Source organism: Colobus angolensis, unplaced genomic scaffold (genome assembly GCF_000951035.1).
Source record: "Colobus angolensis palliatus isolate OR3802 unplaced genomic scaffold, Cang.pa_1.0 Scaffold142, whole genome shotgun sequence".
Taxonomy (NCBI): Eukaryota; Metazoa; Chordata; class Mammalia; order Primates; family Cercopithecidae; genus Colobus; species Colobus angolensis.
This window is the reverse complement of record NW_012114511.1, coordinates 1,149,710-1,167,534: the sequence shown is the minus strand read 5'-3', so window position 1 is coordinate 1,167,534 and position 17,825 is coordinate 1,149,710. Positions and strand designations below refer to the sequence as shown.

General features: G+C 39.1%; 1 protein-coding gene across 2 annotated transcripts in view; it reads left to right on the top strand.

Annotated features, from left to right (window-relative positions):
* Positions 1–4,602: 4,602 nt before the first annotated feature.
* LECT2 (leukocyte cell-derived chemotaxin 2) overlaps positions 4,603–17,825 on the top strand; it is a 35,082-nt gene continuing 21,859 nt past the window's right edge. Inside the window, exons 1-4 of one of the 2 annotated variants that reach the window (XM_011935255.1) lie at positions 4,603–4,850; positions 6,967–7,063; positions 8,872–9,017; positions 12,718–13,307. In XM_011935255.1, the coding sequence (XP_011790645.1) occupies positions 4,805–4,850; positions 6,967–7,063; positions 8,872–9,017; positions 12,718–12,884 (456 nt within the window). In that variant the 5' untranslated portion in view covers positions 4,603–4,804 and the 3' untranslated portion in view covers positions 12,885–13,307. Of the gene's footprint in view, positions 4,851–6,966; positions 7,064–8,871; positions 9,018–12,717; positions 13,308–17,825 lie in introns of those variants that run through there. The other variant, XM_011935256.1, reaches the window with a different exon arrangement.

Below are 17,825 nucleotides of genomic sequence, written 5' to 3'. Positions count from 1 at the left end.
GGGGTTTGTGGACTTTCGGAGTGTTAGGGGTTTGACGGATTAAGAAACACGGTGCTCAGGTAAGACTGTTGTTGATTGGTTGGGAATCACTTACCAGAGTGAGTCCGTTCCTAATTGGTTGAAAGTCAGAAGTGAGGGGCTGTTATTGATTGGTTGTTTTGAAGAACATGTTTACCAGACGTGGGTTGCCATTGATTGATTAAAGGGTTTAAAATATGGGTGGCTAAATATTAACACGGTTACAGAAAAATCAATTTTTCCTTGCTGTGTGGGAACTTTTTTATGTTCAAAAGATATTGCCAACAAATTAGTTGTCCAACAAATGTCTTTAACTTGTTACTATGGAAAAATCTTCAAATACAAAAAAACTGGAGAGGATAGTATAGTAAACTTCTATGTACTCATTACTTTAGTACTCATTACTCATGTACTTCAGTAATTAGCCGTTCATAGCCAATTGTGTTTAATCTATATGCTACCTACTCTCCAAACTCCTGGATTACTTTGAAGCAAATCTGAAACATCCTATGAGTTCATACCCACAAATGTTTCAGTATGTATTTCTAAAAGATAGGAACTGTTTACAAACACCTAATGTATTATGCTTAAAATTACACAGAATAATTTCTAATATCATCAAGTAGTGTTAAAATTATCCCTATTCTCTGTTTCTCTCTATCATTTCCTCATTTGATTCAGACTCCAAGTAAAAGTCCATACACGGCATTTTGTTGATAAATCTTGTAAATCTCTTGTAATCCACAGACTGCCCCTCTCTCTTTTTTCCTTCCCTCAGAATTTGTTTGTTGAAGAAACCAGGTTCTTTATCTGGTAGAACTTCTTACAGCCTGCATTTGGCTGCCTGCATTCCTGTGGTACATTTAACAAGCATCCCTGTGCTGCATAGTTCCTCTAAACTGGAAGTTAGAGCTAATGGCCTTATAAGACTTGAGCCTGATTTTTTGACAAGAATACTTTATAGGCTGTGTTGTGCATTTCCCACAGGAGGTATAAAATGTCTGATATACTCTTTCTCTCTCTTCATAACAATAAGATTGACTAGGTATCCTCAGCCTGATCCATCCATTACAAAGTTTCTCATCAGCTTTTCAGCACTGATGACATTGCTCAGGTCCTATCCCATTATGGGTTTCAAAACAGTCTCCTACCATCTCTTCCGCAGTTTTGAGGATGGCACTGGCTTCAGAGGGGAATATGCATTGGAAACAGTTAATACAGAAAGCAGGGAAAACGGGAGGAAAGCAAGCTACAGGTAGGAAAACAATAGCATTGCTGGAGCAAAGGTTTTGTGCATTTAAAAATGTGAGGGGTATTGCAAAATTGTCCTCTAAAGAGGTTAAACCAACTTACACTTTTCAATAAATGTTTCTACATACTCTGTCAATTTGATGGGTAAAAAACTACACCTCATTCTGGTTTACAATTGTTAATTTTAAGTGAAGTGGATCATATTTTCAAATATATATTGGTAATCTGTATTTTTTCTTTTATGAAAGTCTTTGCTAACTTTTGCACATTTTTCTCTTGAGACGGAGTCTTGCTCTTGTCACCCAGGCTGCAGTGCAACGGCACAATCTCAGCTCACTGCAAACTCTGCCTCCTGGGTTCAGGCGATTCTTCTGCCTCAGCCTCCCGAGAAGCTGGGATTACAGGCGTCTGTCACCAAGTCCAGCTAATTTTTGCATTTTTAGTAGAGATGGGGTTTCGCCATGTAGGCAAGGCTGGTCTCAAGTTCCTGACCTCGCGATCCACCCGCCTCGGCCTCCCAAAGTGTTGGGATTACAGGCGTGAGCCACCATTCCCGGCCTTTGCCCATTTTTCTATCCATTTGTTTATGCCTTTTATTTTTTTAAGAATTCTTTGTATATTAGGGAGATGAGTTCTTTATCTGTCATATCATATGGGTTATAGATATTTTTTCAGATTATTGTCTTTTGACTCTGATCAGGATACTGCTTGCTTTGTAGAAGGTTTTTTTTTTTTTTTTTAACCTGTTATAACACATTTATCAAATATTTCCTTCATAGCTTCTGGGTTTTTTAACATTCTTTGAAAAGTCTAATCCATACCATTAAAAAGCATTCATAATTTCTCCTAGTATTTCTACGGTTTCAGTTCATTTCTTTTCTTTCTTTCCTTCTCTTCCCTCTTTCTCCCCTTTTCCATACAAATGTTTGGTTCACTTTGATATGGATTGAACTTTATTTATTTATTTATTTATTTTGAGACAGGGTCTCACTATCTCACCCAGGGTGGAGTGCAGTGGCATGATCACTGTAACTTCAAACTCCTGGGTTCAAATATTCCTTCTGCCTCAGTCTCCCGAGTAGCCAGGACTATGGACATACGCACCATGCCTGGCTGATTTTTAAAAATTGTTTGCAGAGATGGGGTTTTGCTATGTTGCCCAGGCTAGTCTCAAACTCCTGGCCTCAAGTGATCCTCCTGCATTGGCCTCACAAAGTGCTAAGATTACAGGCATGAGCCACCACACCTAGACTGCACTTTTATTTCTTGCCAGATGTTGTCTCAATACTGCTCATAGAATGACTTATATTTTCTCTAATCATTTAAAGTATGACTTCTATTGTGTACTATATGCTGTATATATTTGTGTCTATTTCTGAATCATCCGTTTTGTTTCACTTATCTATTCTTTTAGTACATTGACTCAGATCCTTGATGTATTCAATGTGTTGGCATTCTATGTTGTATACATTAGATGTCTCCTTGAAAGGCTGTGTGTAAAGCAAAAACAATTAGGTGCATAATCTCATTGGCATCGTTTGTTATTGTTGTGTAACATACCACACGAAAACTCAGTGGCTTCCAATGACAGCCAGTTAAGCCCACACATTTATAGGGTGTACTAGGCTGGGTTTTGCGGGGGCAACCATGCTCTGCGTGGCGTCCATTCCCTTTCCAGGGCAGCAGGATCATCTGCCTCACAGCGATGCAAAAACACAGAAGAAGTTTGCAAAGACTAAGGCCCCAGAGGACCCAGGCTTTCCTGACCCACTGCCACTTCTGCCTCATCTTAGGGGTCAAAGACACACAGTTAAACCCAAAATCAAGGATGAGGAAAGTTCCCTTTACCCCCATGAGACATGGCAAAGGTGTGGACGCAGAGAGGGTGAAGAACGGGGGCCACAATCCCAATCTCCCACAGCTACTGACACTAAATTTAAATGGGGAAGCTTCCATAGAAAATTCCAGGTGCTCATCTAATAGTAAGCTAAAAAGGAGTTGTGAATGTATATTTGAAACACACTGAAAATTTAAGTCCCCAGAAAAGTTCAGGGTAATGTAACATCCATGTCTATCTCCAATAATTAACAAATTAATATTTTTACATATTTGCTTCTGATTTTTTTAGAAATAAAATATTTTAGAGTTTATGTACTCTGTATATCCTTCCACAGTTTTATTTCTCTCACTATCCAGAAGTAATTACTATCTTAAAGGTAGTCTGTGCATATTTTTATTATATATACAGCATTCACTAAGATTAATATTCTTCTTTGTTTTCAGATTTTAAATATCATAAATAGTATACTCTATATATATAATTCTAAAAATAGCTTTTTAATTCAACCATATATCTAGAGATCTAGCTGTGTTAATACATATAGATTGTTTTCATTTAAATTGTTATATTTTACTCCATTGTATGACTGTATTCATCTGTTCTTGCATTGCTATAAAGAAATACCTGAGATTGGGTGATACATAGAGAGAAGAGATTTAATTGGTTCACAGTTCTGCAGGCTGTACAGAAAGCATGGTAGCTTCTTGGGAGGTCTCAGGAAACTGAAAATCATGGCAGAAGGCAAAGGGGAAGCAGGCACGTCTTACATGGCTAAAGCAGGAGGAAGTGAGAGCAGGGGAGGTGCTACACACTTTTAAACAACCAGATCTCACCATAACTCACTCACTCACTATCATGACAACAGCACCAAGGGGATGATGCTAACCCATTCATGAAAACTCCAGCTCCATAATTCAATCACCTCTCTCTGGGCCCCACCTCCAACACCGGGAATTACAATCGAACGTTAGATTTGGGTGGGGACACAGATCCAAACCATATCAATGACTATATTATACTTAATCTTTTTTCCTTTATTAATGGATGCTTTTAATGGTGTTAACTTGTCATATCACAAACAAGAAAACATTTAAAAATCACATATTTAAGGTAAGAGCAGGTAATTTTATTAAAATACTAAAGTATTACACAGATAAAATATAATATACTAAATATTACACAGATAAAATATAATTAAACTGATAATTCAAAAACACTTAAGGGATATATTAAGGAATATGTTATGAAGGGCTATACATTATTAATGATCAATTTTCTTCTGAAATACGTGCTCTAAAGGAAATAAAAGAAAGATCTACCAGCAGACAGCACTAAATATTCCATCATTCGCATGAACATTCTCCTACAAGCCACAGCTGAGAAGACTGTCGATATGCACCAAGCCTTATCATTTTCTGTTAATATTTAGTCAGTGTTTCCAATATAATTGGCTGCTTCTTCAGATCAAAGGCTTTTACATAGGCCCTACCTGCAAATCAAATAGCTATCCATGGAATATTAGAACTTGACCTGCTCCATTCTCTTATACTTTTTGTGTCTCACACTAAAGAAATGAAAGATGCGTGATTCTAAGGCTAAATAGCTAGGAAGTATTCATTCAAACTTGAATATTCTTCAAAGAGAGTGTGGGGGCAACTCTAATCGGAGGAAGAAACGTAAAGGAAGTAAACCCAGATGTTTTCCACCAAAGTCCTCCTTTTGGCTGGTCTGATTTCTACCGGTAAGTCGAAAGTGCAATTTTAGAATGTTGGTTAATTTTTAAAAACTGATTTCAGGGAAAGATTAAAAAGATTAAAAAGTCATTAATAGCATGATCACAACAAAGACTTGTGTATTTGGCTATTAAAAAATGAAACAGGAATGATACACAGTCCTGATGATGTTCTAAATAATTTAAATGGAATGTTCCAGTTCTTTAATGAGGGAAACATAATAGTGGGTTGAGAAGACATTACAAAGCCTTTCAGTTTTGGTCTGAGACTTAACTAGAACAAAACTAGATAATAAAAAGTTGATATAAGAATTTGATTCTGATTTTGATCAAAATCAAATTCTGATACAGATACTAATACAGAGACTGGTGTGGATTAAGACAAAGGGAATGCTCCCTTAATACTCACAGAAGGAGAAAAGGTGCATAAATTACTACACTGTCTGATATTTGCCTCAATTCCCAAGGATAAATATTAGTTGCCAAACTGATGGGATTATATCTTGATCAAGGTGTTGATTTGGAGCTTGGCTCCAAGGCATAAAACTTTTGAAACCCACCTTTTAAAAGTATTTTAAAGAAGAGACTTAATGGCCATATTCTGTAGCTTCTCTTCACAGCATAGGTATAAATGAAGAGTAAAATGTCTTTAAATAAAATCAATAGTCAAATTACCAGACTCTTGCTTTTGCTTGTTTGTTTCAAAGTGCGAGGTTGAGTGTGCTTACTGTATCTCTCTGTGAATGTTAACACCGGAAATCCAGGATGTTTAATTCAATTGAACATTTATCAAGTGCTTACTATACTAAAGAGACGAATTGTGCCTAAAACAAAGTTTGCACCAAGTCTGCTGAGAAAGCAGCCCTTCCTCCATGTTTCATAAGTTTTCATATAATTGGTTCTACTCCTTTTCCCACTTTCTCTCCTAATCTCAATCTAGGCTAAATTGGTTTAACGTTTCAGATTATTTCTAACAATCTCCCTCTTCCCTTCCATGTTTGCAAGTATGAGATATCTAGTGTTAAACAAACTTGGCTAGTTCAGAGTTCGTTTTTCCTTTAATTCAAACATTTGCTTGGATTTGATTAGTAGAACTAACTATTTCAAAATTACAGTTTCTAAAATTATTTTCTGAGCCATGCTGTTTTATTTTTTTTATTTTTATTTTTTTTTTGAGACGGAGTCTCGCTCTGCCGCCCAGGCTGGAGTGCTGTGGCTGGATCTCAGCTCACTGCAAGCTCCGCCTCCTGGGTTCATGCCATTCTCCTGCCTCAGCCTCCCGAGTAGCTGGGACTACAGGCGACTGCCACCTCGCCCGGCTAATTTTTTGTATTTTTTAGTAGAGACGGGGTTTCACCGTGTTAGCCAGGATGGTCTCGATCTCCTGACCTCGTGATCCGCCCGTCTCGGCCTCCCAAAGTGCTGGGATTACAGGCTTGAGCCACCGTTTTATTATTTTTGCTTAATCTAAAAATAATGATCCCCATGGCAGATAATGAGCAAAGAAAAATAGAAAATCACAACTTATACCATTTACTAATGGATCTGAAGCAAAGTATAATGATGGAGGCCAATGCTTATAAAGAAACACATTCAGCTGGGTACGGTGGCTCATAACTGTAATCCCAGCACTTTGGGAGGCTGAGGTGGGCAGATCACGAGGTCAAGAGATCGAGACTATCCTGGCCAACATAGTGAAACTTCGTCTCTACTAAAAATACAAAAATTAGCTGGGTGTGGTGGTGTGCACCTGTAGTCCCAGCTACTCAAGAGGCTGGGGCAGGAGAATCACTTGAACCCAGGGGGTGGAGGTTGAAGTCAGCTGAGATCATGCCACTGCACTCCAGCCTGGCAACAGGGTGAGACTCTGATTCAAAAAAAAAAAGTTGTATTCACTAATGCTCTAACATAACACGGCAGAATTCTGTGGCCCAGGAAAAAGCCAATTTTACATCTGAATCAGGATATAAAATTCTGGAAAGACGACCTTCCCACAAATACATAAAGTTTGGGGAAACCTACAGTGCAAACAGAATTGTCAGGATCCACTGTGTGACTGATAAGGCAAACGGAGATAGGGAATGTCTGAGGCCAGGAGCTCTGCTCTCATGTTTCTCCTTTTTAGCACTGGCAGGGCCATGGGCTAATATATGTGCTGGCAAGTCTTCCAATGAGATCCGGACGTGTGACCGCCATGGCTGTGGACAGTACTCTGCTCAAAGGTAGAAAGTTGCACAAACAACCATCCAATCCTTTGGTCCCTGACCTCTTTTCTCAGTGTCCTTGCCCAACGCTGGTTGCCTCAAGGGCTCACATTTCTGACAGCATGAAAAACCAGAGATGTAACCAGTTACATCACTGTCTTTGGAGCAGCTTCCAATAACTCTGCTTCAATTATGAGCTGTGAATTGGGATCAGAATGTGGAAGAAGGAAAAGAGCAGGGAGCAAACACAGTTTTCCTTCTGAATGTCTTCACGCATTGACTTACCTCACTTGGTTTTTCCAAAGGGGTATCAAACACGACTACCCCATTTTATAGAAGAGAAACTTGAACTGAAGTGCCAAAGGGTTAAGGGACCTGCCAAGCACACTTGGAGATGGTGAAGGCTGGACATGAATTCAGGCTTTTGGTTCCTCTTCCCACCAAACCACGCTGTTACTGGCCCAGGTTCTGGAGGTTGAATATTAGAGGCTGACTCTAAGCAGGCGAGAGAGAGCACCACTATCTCTTCAATGAGGGTCACACTCGTGAATTTTCAGTTATACCCAGCATCAACTTGGGGTGCCACTTTCTAGTGAAATAGCCATGTGCCCAGTCATTTCACTGATCTCCATCCTAACTAGAGGGGAACTCTCACATATACAGATAGAACTTACAAAGCAACCTCAAATACTGAAACAGGACTAAGAAGGGAAGTATGGGAAACGTCCCCTGAATTGCCTAAATTTAAACTTAGCTCATACTGTAAAGTTTATGCACTTGATTGATACAGTAACTTCTTGGCTTTTGTCTTGAGCCTGCTCAGTGTTGCTTTGTACATAATTGTAGCAATCCTGGTAAATCTGATCGTTCAGACAACAGCCTATTAAAAGCCTATTAGAGCCGGGCGCGGTGGCTCAAGCCTGTAATCCCAGCACTTTGGGAGGCCCAGACAGGCGGATCACGAGGTCAGGAGATCGAGACCATCCTGGCTAACACGGCGAAACCCCGTCTCTACTAAAAATACAAAAAACTAGCCGGGTGAGGTGGCGGGCGCCTGTAGTCCCAGCTACTCCGGAGGCTGAGGCAGGAGAATGGCATAAACCCGGGAGGCGGAGCTTGCAGTGAGCTGAGATCCGGCCACTGCACTCCAGCACGGGCGACAGAGCAAGACTCCATCTCAAAAAAAAAAAAAAAAAAGCCTATTAGAAGGCTGGTGAGAGCAGGCATAGTGACAGCAGTGGGAAGCAAGAGCTGAGGGGTTGCTAACACCAACTCAACGCACCTCACGATCTGGAATAGTTTGGTTTGGGCTCCACGCACTTTAATAAACCCAGGAGGTATCACACGCTGTATTAAAATACCATATATAGTAAGCGGCATTTACAATCACTTTTCTAGATCACTGCAAGGAAAATAAGACGAGGGTAACATGTGATACTTTTATGATAGGTTCCCATAAAAAGCCAGCTGTTTTCAAAGTGGGCTTGAAGATGTCAAGATCTAGGTATCTAGAAAATGCACTTACATGGATTGCCTCATTCCCCCCAAATGACATAAAATAATAGTAGTTAATACTTGTTTAAAGCTTACTATGTACCAAGTACCATTTTAAATGTTTTCATCTTTATAACATGGTTATTAGCACCTGCGGGGAGGGAGGTTAAAATTGGCCTAAACAGAGTGAGGCATCCTGGGACATCCCAACATGTTCTGGCAGCTTCAAGCTTTGGTACCTCATCTGGAAACAGTGGGCTAACACCATGTTCCCGGGCAGTAAAGCTCCCCAGGGCAGCTCCTCAGTCTGTTCATTCTTATTTACATCCTAGAAGTCAGAGGCCTCACCAGGGTGTGGACATCTTGTGCTCTGCTGGATCTACTGTGTATGCACCATTCACTGGAATGATTGAGGGCCAGGAGAAACCTTATCAAAACAAAAATGCTATCAATAATGGTGTTCGAATATCTGGAAGAGGTAAGAAAGGTGGAGTCTATACCTGGGGTGTCTACTGGAGATGTTGATGCTTATTTATTTAATGCAGGTTCCATACATAGAGATTTTGTACTTCTTTCAAAATGATAAAACCTAGAACAGAAAGAATATAGAGTGTACCCAAATTAGCTGATGCGTTTTTTAAAAAACTTTTATTTAAGGTTCAGGGGTACATGTTCACATTTGTTATATAGGTAAACCACATGTCACAGACATTTGGTGTACAGATTATTTTGCCACCCAGGTAATAAGCATAGTACCCGATAGATATTTTTTTCTGATCCTCTCCCAGCTGAGGCACTTTCAAGGATGTTTCACCATTTTCTCTGAAAACTTCTGCTTCACGCACACACTCCATGAAACCCCATAGCTGATTGGAGGCATTCCTTCCTGTGACCCATGTGGTTTTGCTTAACAATCTATAAACGAAGCCACTTTCAGCAATGCTAACCATAATGGATAGATACTTGCATTTACTCAAATCCCACAAATCATAAATGCTGGCATTTCTCCAAGAGTTGAATGTGAAATATTTTTGAAAGCTTCTAAGTTTTAGGTAAAGCTAGGTCTTCTGGTACTCCAGGTATTGGCTTTGTTGTTTGGTTACTCCACCAACGTATAAAATATACACATAAAAGTGCACAACACATCCATGTGTAGCTCCGTGAATTTCAAAAAGTGAATATACCTGTGTAATCAGCACCCAGATCAAGAAAAAGAACATCACCCACATCCTAGAGATCCCTTGTGCTACCACTTAGTCATTATTCCCAGCAAGATAATCACTATCCCAAGTTCTAACACCATGTATTAGTTCTTCCTGTTTCTAAAAATGGTATAGAATTAAACAGCATTCACTCTTTTTTGTGAGTCTTCTTTCATTCCACTTCATGATTACGTGATTAATGTTTTTGTATCCACATTTTTTTCTAATGCATGATATTCCATTATATGTATATATTTTCATCCATTTATCCATTCTTCCTCCGACAGACTTTTGGGTAGTTTCCAGTTTTAGGCGATTATAAAACTGCAGCTACGAACTTTCTTATACCTTTCAATGAACATATATATGCATTCCTATTGGGAGTGAGTCCAGAGGAGACTCACCTCACCAAGGCTGTGAGAGGCATCTTGTGAGGGAACCCACATCCTTGAGGAGCTACATAATGGTTGTCCTCTTTAGGCCCAATGTCGCAAGGGAAACTTCTGCCATTGAACTGGGTCCTCTGAAGTGGTGCTTAACAGTTAATGCTAAGGTCAGTGAGAGCAGCAGTAATCAGATTCGTCTAAACCGCAGAGATTTGTGACACTGGCTAGTAATCACGGTGACCCTAGAACTGAATAGATGAGCAGCCAACTAAAGCCTTATTGGACTTGTGTGAATGGAAATGCTCCAGGTCTGATGAACAAAATGCTGACTTCAGTCATCACAATAATGGGTTCCAATTCCCAATAAATTCCCAGGCTTGAATTGGTTCAGTCCCAGAGCCTCTTGAAAGAAAGGGAGGCTCAGCCCTTTTGCGTAAGGGTCCTGCCACGCAGCCAAAAATTTATACTGTAAACCTTACTTCTAGCCATCCCCAAAGGGACCTGCAGTGGTTTAGCAGGATGACAGCACATTGGGGAAGAAATAATTAGGCTCTTCGGAGATTATTGGACACTTGCTCAAAACTGACACTAATTCCTGGAGATCTAAAAGGCCACTGTGATTCACCAGTCAGACTATAAAGTAGGGGCTTATAGTCAGGTGGTCAATGTAGCTTTTCACTGGCTATCTTACAGTGCTACAGAGCTTTTCACTCCATCTTACAGTGAGCCCAGTGCATCCTCCAAACTACCAAGAGGCTATTTCCCCAGTTCCAGAATGCATAATTGGAATTGACTTTCTTCTTCTTTCAGACTGCCTTGGCAATTCTTGGTTATCTGCATTTCCAAACAGAATCTGTTTGCTAATTTCCACCAAAAATCCTGCCAGGGCTCTGACTGAATCTACAGTAAATATACAGATCAAATTGAGAACTGATATTTTTAAGGTAGTGAGTCCTCCAATCAATGAACATATTACATCTTCCACTTACTTAGGTCTTCCCTCACTGTTATATTAATGGTTGTTGTAGTTTTCAGTGTAGAGATCTTGCACATCTTTTGTTCAATATTTATTCATAAAACCTACCTGATGGGAGTTTTAGCTCTTCAACAGCACAGCTACCCAACAGAAATATAACAGAAGTCATGTATATAATTTTAAATTTTCGGCCGGGCGTGGTGGCTCATGCCTGTAATCCCAGCACTTTGGGAGGCCGAGGCGGGTGGATCATGAGGTCAGGAGTTCAAGACCATCCTGGCTAACACAGTGAAACCCCGTCTCTACTAAAAAAGACAAAAAGTAAGCTGGGTGTGGTGGCAGGCGCCTGCAGTCCCTCAGACACTCGGGAGGCTGAGGCAGGAGAATGGCGTGAACCCGGGAGGCGGAGCCTGCAGTGAGCCGAGATCGAGCCACTGCGCTCCAGCCTGGGCGACAGAGCGAGTAGTTTCTAGTAGCCACATTGAAGTAAAAAAACATGGTATTTTAATATTTTATTTAACTCAATATTTTCAAAGTATATCAATATGTAATACAAAAAGTATTGAGATATTTAACATTTTTAAATGCTAAGTCTTCAAAATCCACTGTGTACCTTACCATTAAAGCACATGTCAATTCAGATTAACTACCTTTCAAGTAATGAATAACCACATGTGGCTAGTGGCTACCATATTGGACAGCATAATTTTACAGCCTTATTTTTATGCTCACTTGATCGGTTTGCAGTGCCAGTAGTGTATTAAAGTCTATTATTGGTGGGTTTCTATCTATGTCTCCTGGTGTCTCTTGTAGTCTCTGCTTTATATAGATGACCTGTTATTTAGTGCATGGATAGATGTAACTGTTGTATCTTCACTGTGACTTGTGGCATTTACTCTCTTACATTATCTTCCTTTGTCTTGTTTCAATGCCTTTTGGCCTGATTTCCACCTGGTAACAGGATGCTAGCCCTTGCTTTCTTATTGCTTGGCAAATCTTTGTCCATTTGCTTGGCAAATCTTTGTCCAGCTCTTCACTTTCAGCCTTTTCAATCGCTGTGTTTTATTCCATACAGCATTAAATTGGGGTTTGCTTTTCAACCCAATGGGACATTTTTTAATAGACAAGATAAAGCCATTCACATTTACAGATATGACTCCTATATTTGTACCCAACACCATCATTTTATTTTATAATTATTGCATTGCACTCTATTTCTCTACTTGGGTCTTTGCCTTTTTAGTTCTTTTGGTATTTAGCAAGGTTTGTATTTTTGTTCCAGTTATTTCCATTTTCCTTTAAAGTCCAATTAATTTTATCAGAATATGTCTTGGAGCTGACTTTGTTCAGGGTTCACCGTTTCTAACCAGCTAGTATTTTCCTGCTATTATTCTTCAATGCATTTATTAGCATTTCATTTGAATCTATTCTTCCTTTGGCATCTTGTAATTTAGTCTTCCTTTTTAATATCATTCTGTCATTTTCATCTATTCCTCTCCGGAGTTCATTCAACTTTATTTTTGATTTTTTATTTTTTGTCCATTTGTTGTTTTTTAAATTTCAGACTCAAGGTTACTGAAGCCCAGATAAATAATTGTACTTATTTTCTTTTAGGTTTTTGTGTCAAAATGTTCTACATTAAGCCAATTAAGTATAATGGCCCTATTAAGAAGGGAGAAAAACTTGGAACTCTACTGCCCTTGCGGAAAGTTTATCCTGGCATACAGTCGCACGTGCACATTGAAAACTGTGACTTGAGTGACCCTACTGCATACCTATAAATGGAAGGCCAATGGTCAGATCTTCAAAATAAAAAGTCATCTTAAAAACCTGGATGCATACCCCGCTCTTCGAGAAATTTGGGTTCACATAGGAAAAATGCATGAAGGGATAGATACTCCATTTTCCAGAACTTGATTATTATACATTGCGTGCTTGTATCAAAACATCTCACGTACCTCATAAATGTATACACCTGTGTACCCACAAAATTTTTTTAATTAAAAAAGGAAATTTGAGTTTAAATGGAAACATGATAAGTGTGAGAAAGAAAACATTTTGATTTTAACTCATTGTCACTCTGATATTCGAGTGGACTAGTTTCTTCAGGCTCTTTGATCTTTCTGTCACCCAAGGAATCTGAGCGGTTTTGTTTTTTAGATTTCTCAGTCCTGAAGATCTAAGATAAATAAACAAGGGAACTTAAGCTGGGCCAGGCTGCATTTTTGACACCTCTAAAACTAGCAACCTTTCTGCTTGAAAATAAGAAAAAGCCTGAAAGTGTTTCTATGGTACAAGAACAGTGAGTGGTTTACAATGCTAGATTTAGTATACATTCAATACATATTCAATGAATACGTTGAGTTTAGGTAGTAGACTCTCAGCAGTATCCTTAGGTTTATCATATTGGTTGTAGAGAGAGCTGCTTTCCTGGATAATAAAGGATTTGCTGGTATTTCCATCCACACTCGCCCACATGATTATGAATGATGGCAGTCCAGGAAAACATATTCCAGATTTCAGTGAGGCTGCACTACAGGAAGGACCAGAATGAGAATGAGGCCTACCTTTACCTGAAGTGTCTCGTGGAACTGGGCCTGTCAATTTCATCTAGCCATATGCATATTACAGCTACTTATTTCTACACATCATTGTATTATAGCTATGTTATTCTGTGTTAGTTACATTGACAACAGGTACTAAGAGGAAACAAGACCATACAAATGTCCAAAGCACCAGAAATAATTCTGGCTCCTTAAGAGTTTAGCCAGTCAGTAAGAAAATGAATACGTTGAACTAATCATTCTGGAAACTTTCTTCATGAATTTCTGCTTAAATTTGTTTGGAATGCAGAAAATGCCAGCGAACGATTACATTCTTATGTGTAGATTTTTAGAGGAAAACATAATTAACTGAAGTTTATTGTTAGAGAAATGGCTGCATTTGTGTATCTGGACATATGTACGAGAATGTTCATGGTATCACTATTTTTCACAGCAAAACCTTCAATGACCCAAATGACCACCAACAGTGAAATCAATAAATAATCTCAAAGTTATAGAATGTAATAGTTGACAGCAGTCACAATAAATGAACTTCAGCTAAACATAATGACCTGAATGAATCATGACAATATAATTTTAAGTTTACAAAAGTCCAGAAGATCACATAACACACGATATTCTTTTTATAAAATTAAAAGTAAAAATTAAAATACAATTTCCTTTTTATATAACAAAATCACATAAAAAGGGAAGCAAGAAAATAATGAACTCTAGTTAACTCATAACTAGATAGGGAGGATCACACAGAAAGATTTAAGTTACTACCAGTGCTATAGTTTTGCAGTTGGGAGGTGATTTCATGGGCATTTATTATTATGAATAACATGTCACAGAAGCAACAAGACTTGCAGTGGGTGGCCAGGAAGAAAGAGCTATCATGATGACTCTCAGGTAGTTGAGAATCTATGTCATACAATTAGCACCTTCTTAGATCTATTAGGTTGGTGCAAAAGTAATCACGGGTTTTGCCATTACTTTCAATGGCAAACCATATCTAGCACTATCTGATTTGAATATGCATCTCCTTGGTACCAAATAACTTTAGGTTGTTTCCAGAAATTTGGCTTTCAAAAAATAAATGCTGTAGTCCATTGAGGACACACAAAAAGGAAATACCACATCAGCTCTTAAAGGCAATTTTAAAAGAAGCTCTGAAATATTTGAACAACAAATCTATGCTTAGTTTTCTAAATAATCATCCTTCTGATTATTTAGGAGGCAAAACACAGGTGGATATGGATATTGTTTTAAAAACCAGACTCATGACCCGGAATGGTGAAATTTCTCAAGGTAGAGCAGGGACATTGCCTTCCCCTCAGCATCTGCTCAATGGAAATGCAAACTTTGGACCAAAGGACTTCTTTCTCAGGAAGAACTGGAATACAGCGCCCTCTAGTGCAACAACAAATCCGTGTTTTTTTCCCGCTTGTCTTTTAGGTTTGGATGTCAAAACATTTGACTTAAGTATAAAAATATTATAAAGGTTTGAATGACAGAGGGGTAATAGTACGGAGAAACTTATTTTTCATTAGTAACCATGATGATAATATACACTTCAAAAATTGTGATATTAAATATTCTGTCAGGTTTGATAGCTATACATTAATAATGTGAATAAAATCAATATTTACTTTGAAAATGTTTTATCTTCAAGAGATAAATTTAATAGAAGAAAAAGAAGGAGATAAGTGGCCAATTTAAGAGGCCAGGCTACAAAGGGAAGAATCCTTGCATGCATTTGACATTTATCACACTCAGTGGCATATTACAGTAATCACATGCCTATTGCCTCTGTGACATGTTATTCATAATAATAAATACCCATGAAAAACTGGCTTGTCTCCTGCCTCACCTCTCCCACATTCGGTACAATACAAATGAGGCCAGCAAGGATCACAAGGAAGGAAAAACAAAAAATATGAGCATCCTATTTTTGTGTTTCTTCAGCACAAACAGTAAGACCTTTCCCCCACTCTCTCTGTTTACCAAATTTCTGCCCACAAAATTATCCAAACTTCTCCAGAATCACCTAACAAATGTAAATGTTTTTAACATGAAAAAGTTTGCTTACAGAACTAAAATATTCTCCAAAGACTAAAGTTTGAAATCCATCTAATGTCAAAGTCCTTTATCTAGAATCCACTAGTTTTAAATAAACAGTACTTTTCACAGACTTCCAAAGTAAAGACATTTTCATTAGACAAAACATTAAAAATACTCTGTAAGTTCTTGTCTTGTTTTTGGCTGTTGTAGAAATGTTTTCCTCTTCCATTTACTTACCCAGTAAGTCAGGCCAATCAAGGTAATTTACATGAGTTCATGAACTTAGATTTACTCTGAGTTTTGCTCTAAGATTCATTATATGCTTAGTTCACTAGGTTCAACTACTGGGCCACTAAAATCACGATTTAGAGCAGCAACTTCTCATTCTATGTAGAAGAGGCCAATGGTACCCATCATCTCTCCATACTAGTTGACAATGGGGAAAAACTCACCCCCAACCTCCCTTCTCTAGTTCCTGTTTTGCTCCATCATCCTCAGTGCAAACTCCACTGGCATTCTATCACCTGACCATTCAGGCATGTATACTCCCAACCCCTCCTAGAACATATCATGGTAGAGTGATCCCAGGTGAGACCAGAGGCTTATCCCTTCAGAATGTCCACCACTGCTCTGATCCCCAACTCCATCTCTATCAAGCTATTTGTTTGTCCTGTTCTCCTAATCAGGTTTTTTGTTTTGTTTTGTTTTGTTTTGTTTTGAGATGGAGTCTCGCTCTGTCACCCAGGCTGGAGTACAGTGGTGCAGTCTTGGCTCACTGCAACCTCTGCCTCCCGGGTTCAAGTGATTCTCCTGCCTCAGCCTCCCGAGTAGCTGGAACTACAGGTGACTGCCACCATGCCAGGCTAATTTCTGTATTTTTAGTAGAGACAGGGTTTCACCATATTGGCCAGGCTGGTGTCAAACTCCTGACCTTGTGATCCACCTGCCTCGGCCTCCCAAAGTGCTGGGATTATAGGCGTGAGCCACCGCACCCAGCCCCAATCCAGTTTTAAGTCCCCTATTATATGATGCTTCTGTATCCTCCTGAAATCTTAAGGTATAAATTATACTATCTGTAATTGTAATACCACCCCAGTCCTGAAGAAATTGGTTTTACTTTTTAACCAGTAAAATCAGCTCCACTAGCATTTATGGAGTACTTACTAATGTAGCAATACTGTTCTGAGAGGGAGGAACATATAGGTAGATATGAGAAGCCTTACAGAGGTTACAGTGAGAAATAACGTGGAACAGTGGTGAGAATGTACACACAAACATAGTCTCTAAATACAGGGATATAAAAGTGCTATTTTTTTAAACCTCCATTACACATCACAATGTATTCTAATTGCTTGATAGGTAAAAAACAAAACAAAACAAAAACCATAATTTTTTCCTAATATCCCAAACTGGAAAGTGATGAACATATTTGTCTCTTTTTACTTTAATTGATTTCTTAGAAATTTAAGATACTGTGGGACGAACTGAGTGGAACAAGCTTGAAAACCAAAGTACTTAAGTAAAATTTACTGAGTGCTTACTATGTGCTAACCACTAGCACGGCCGATTCTGGGGATAAAACCACTAGCATGGCCGATTCTAGGGAGCAAAAACCAGCAATGATATTGCACTGATGGAGTTTACAGTGTAATGGAACAAACTCGTAATAATCAGACCAGTAAGTGATGAATTATAACAGGGATAAGCGCCGCACAGTAAAGCCAGGGTGCTGAGTGCACAGCACAGAGTGCACAACATGGATCTGACCTGTGAGCGGGGAATGTGCTGGGTGTCGAGGAAGGCTTCTATGATCAAGGACATACAGCTAGAGGAAAGATCTGAGGAGCACAGAGAGTAAGCCAGGCAGAGAGAGGTACGAGTCAATTCCTTGTGACTAGAGGTGCAGGGCAGTTCTGAGGAACTGAGAGGAAATGAGAACCAAAGGGCAAGGGGCAGCTTGATGGGAAATGAGGCAAAAGCAGCAGGGAGGGACCAGACCTTGCAGGGCCTTGTGGGTTATTTTAAGGCTAGATCTTCACCCTTAAGACAATAAGCAGCCACTAAGGAGTTCTAACTGTGTTGCTAATTAAATTCTAAGATCACTTATGCAGAGGA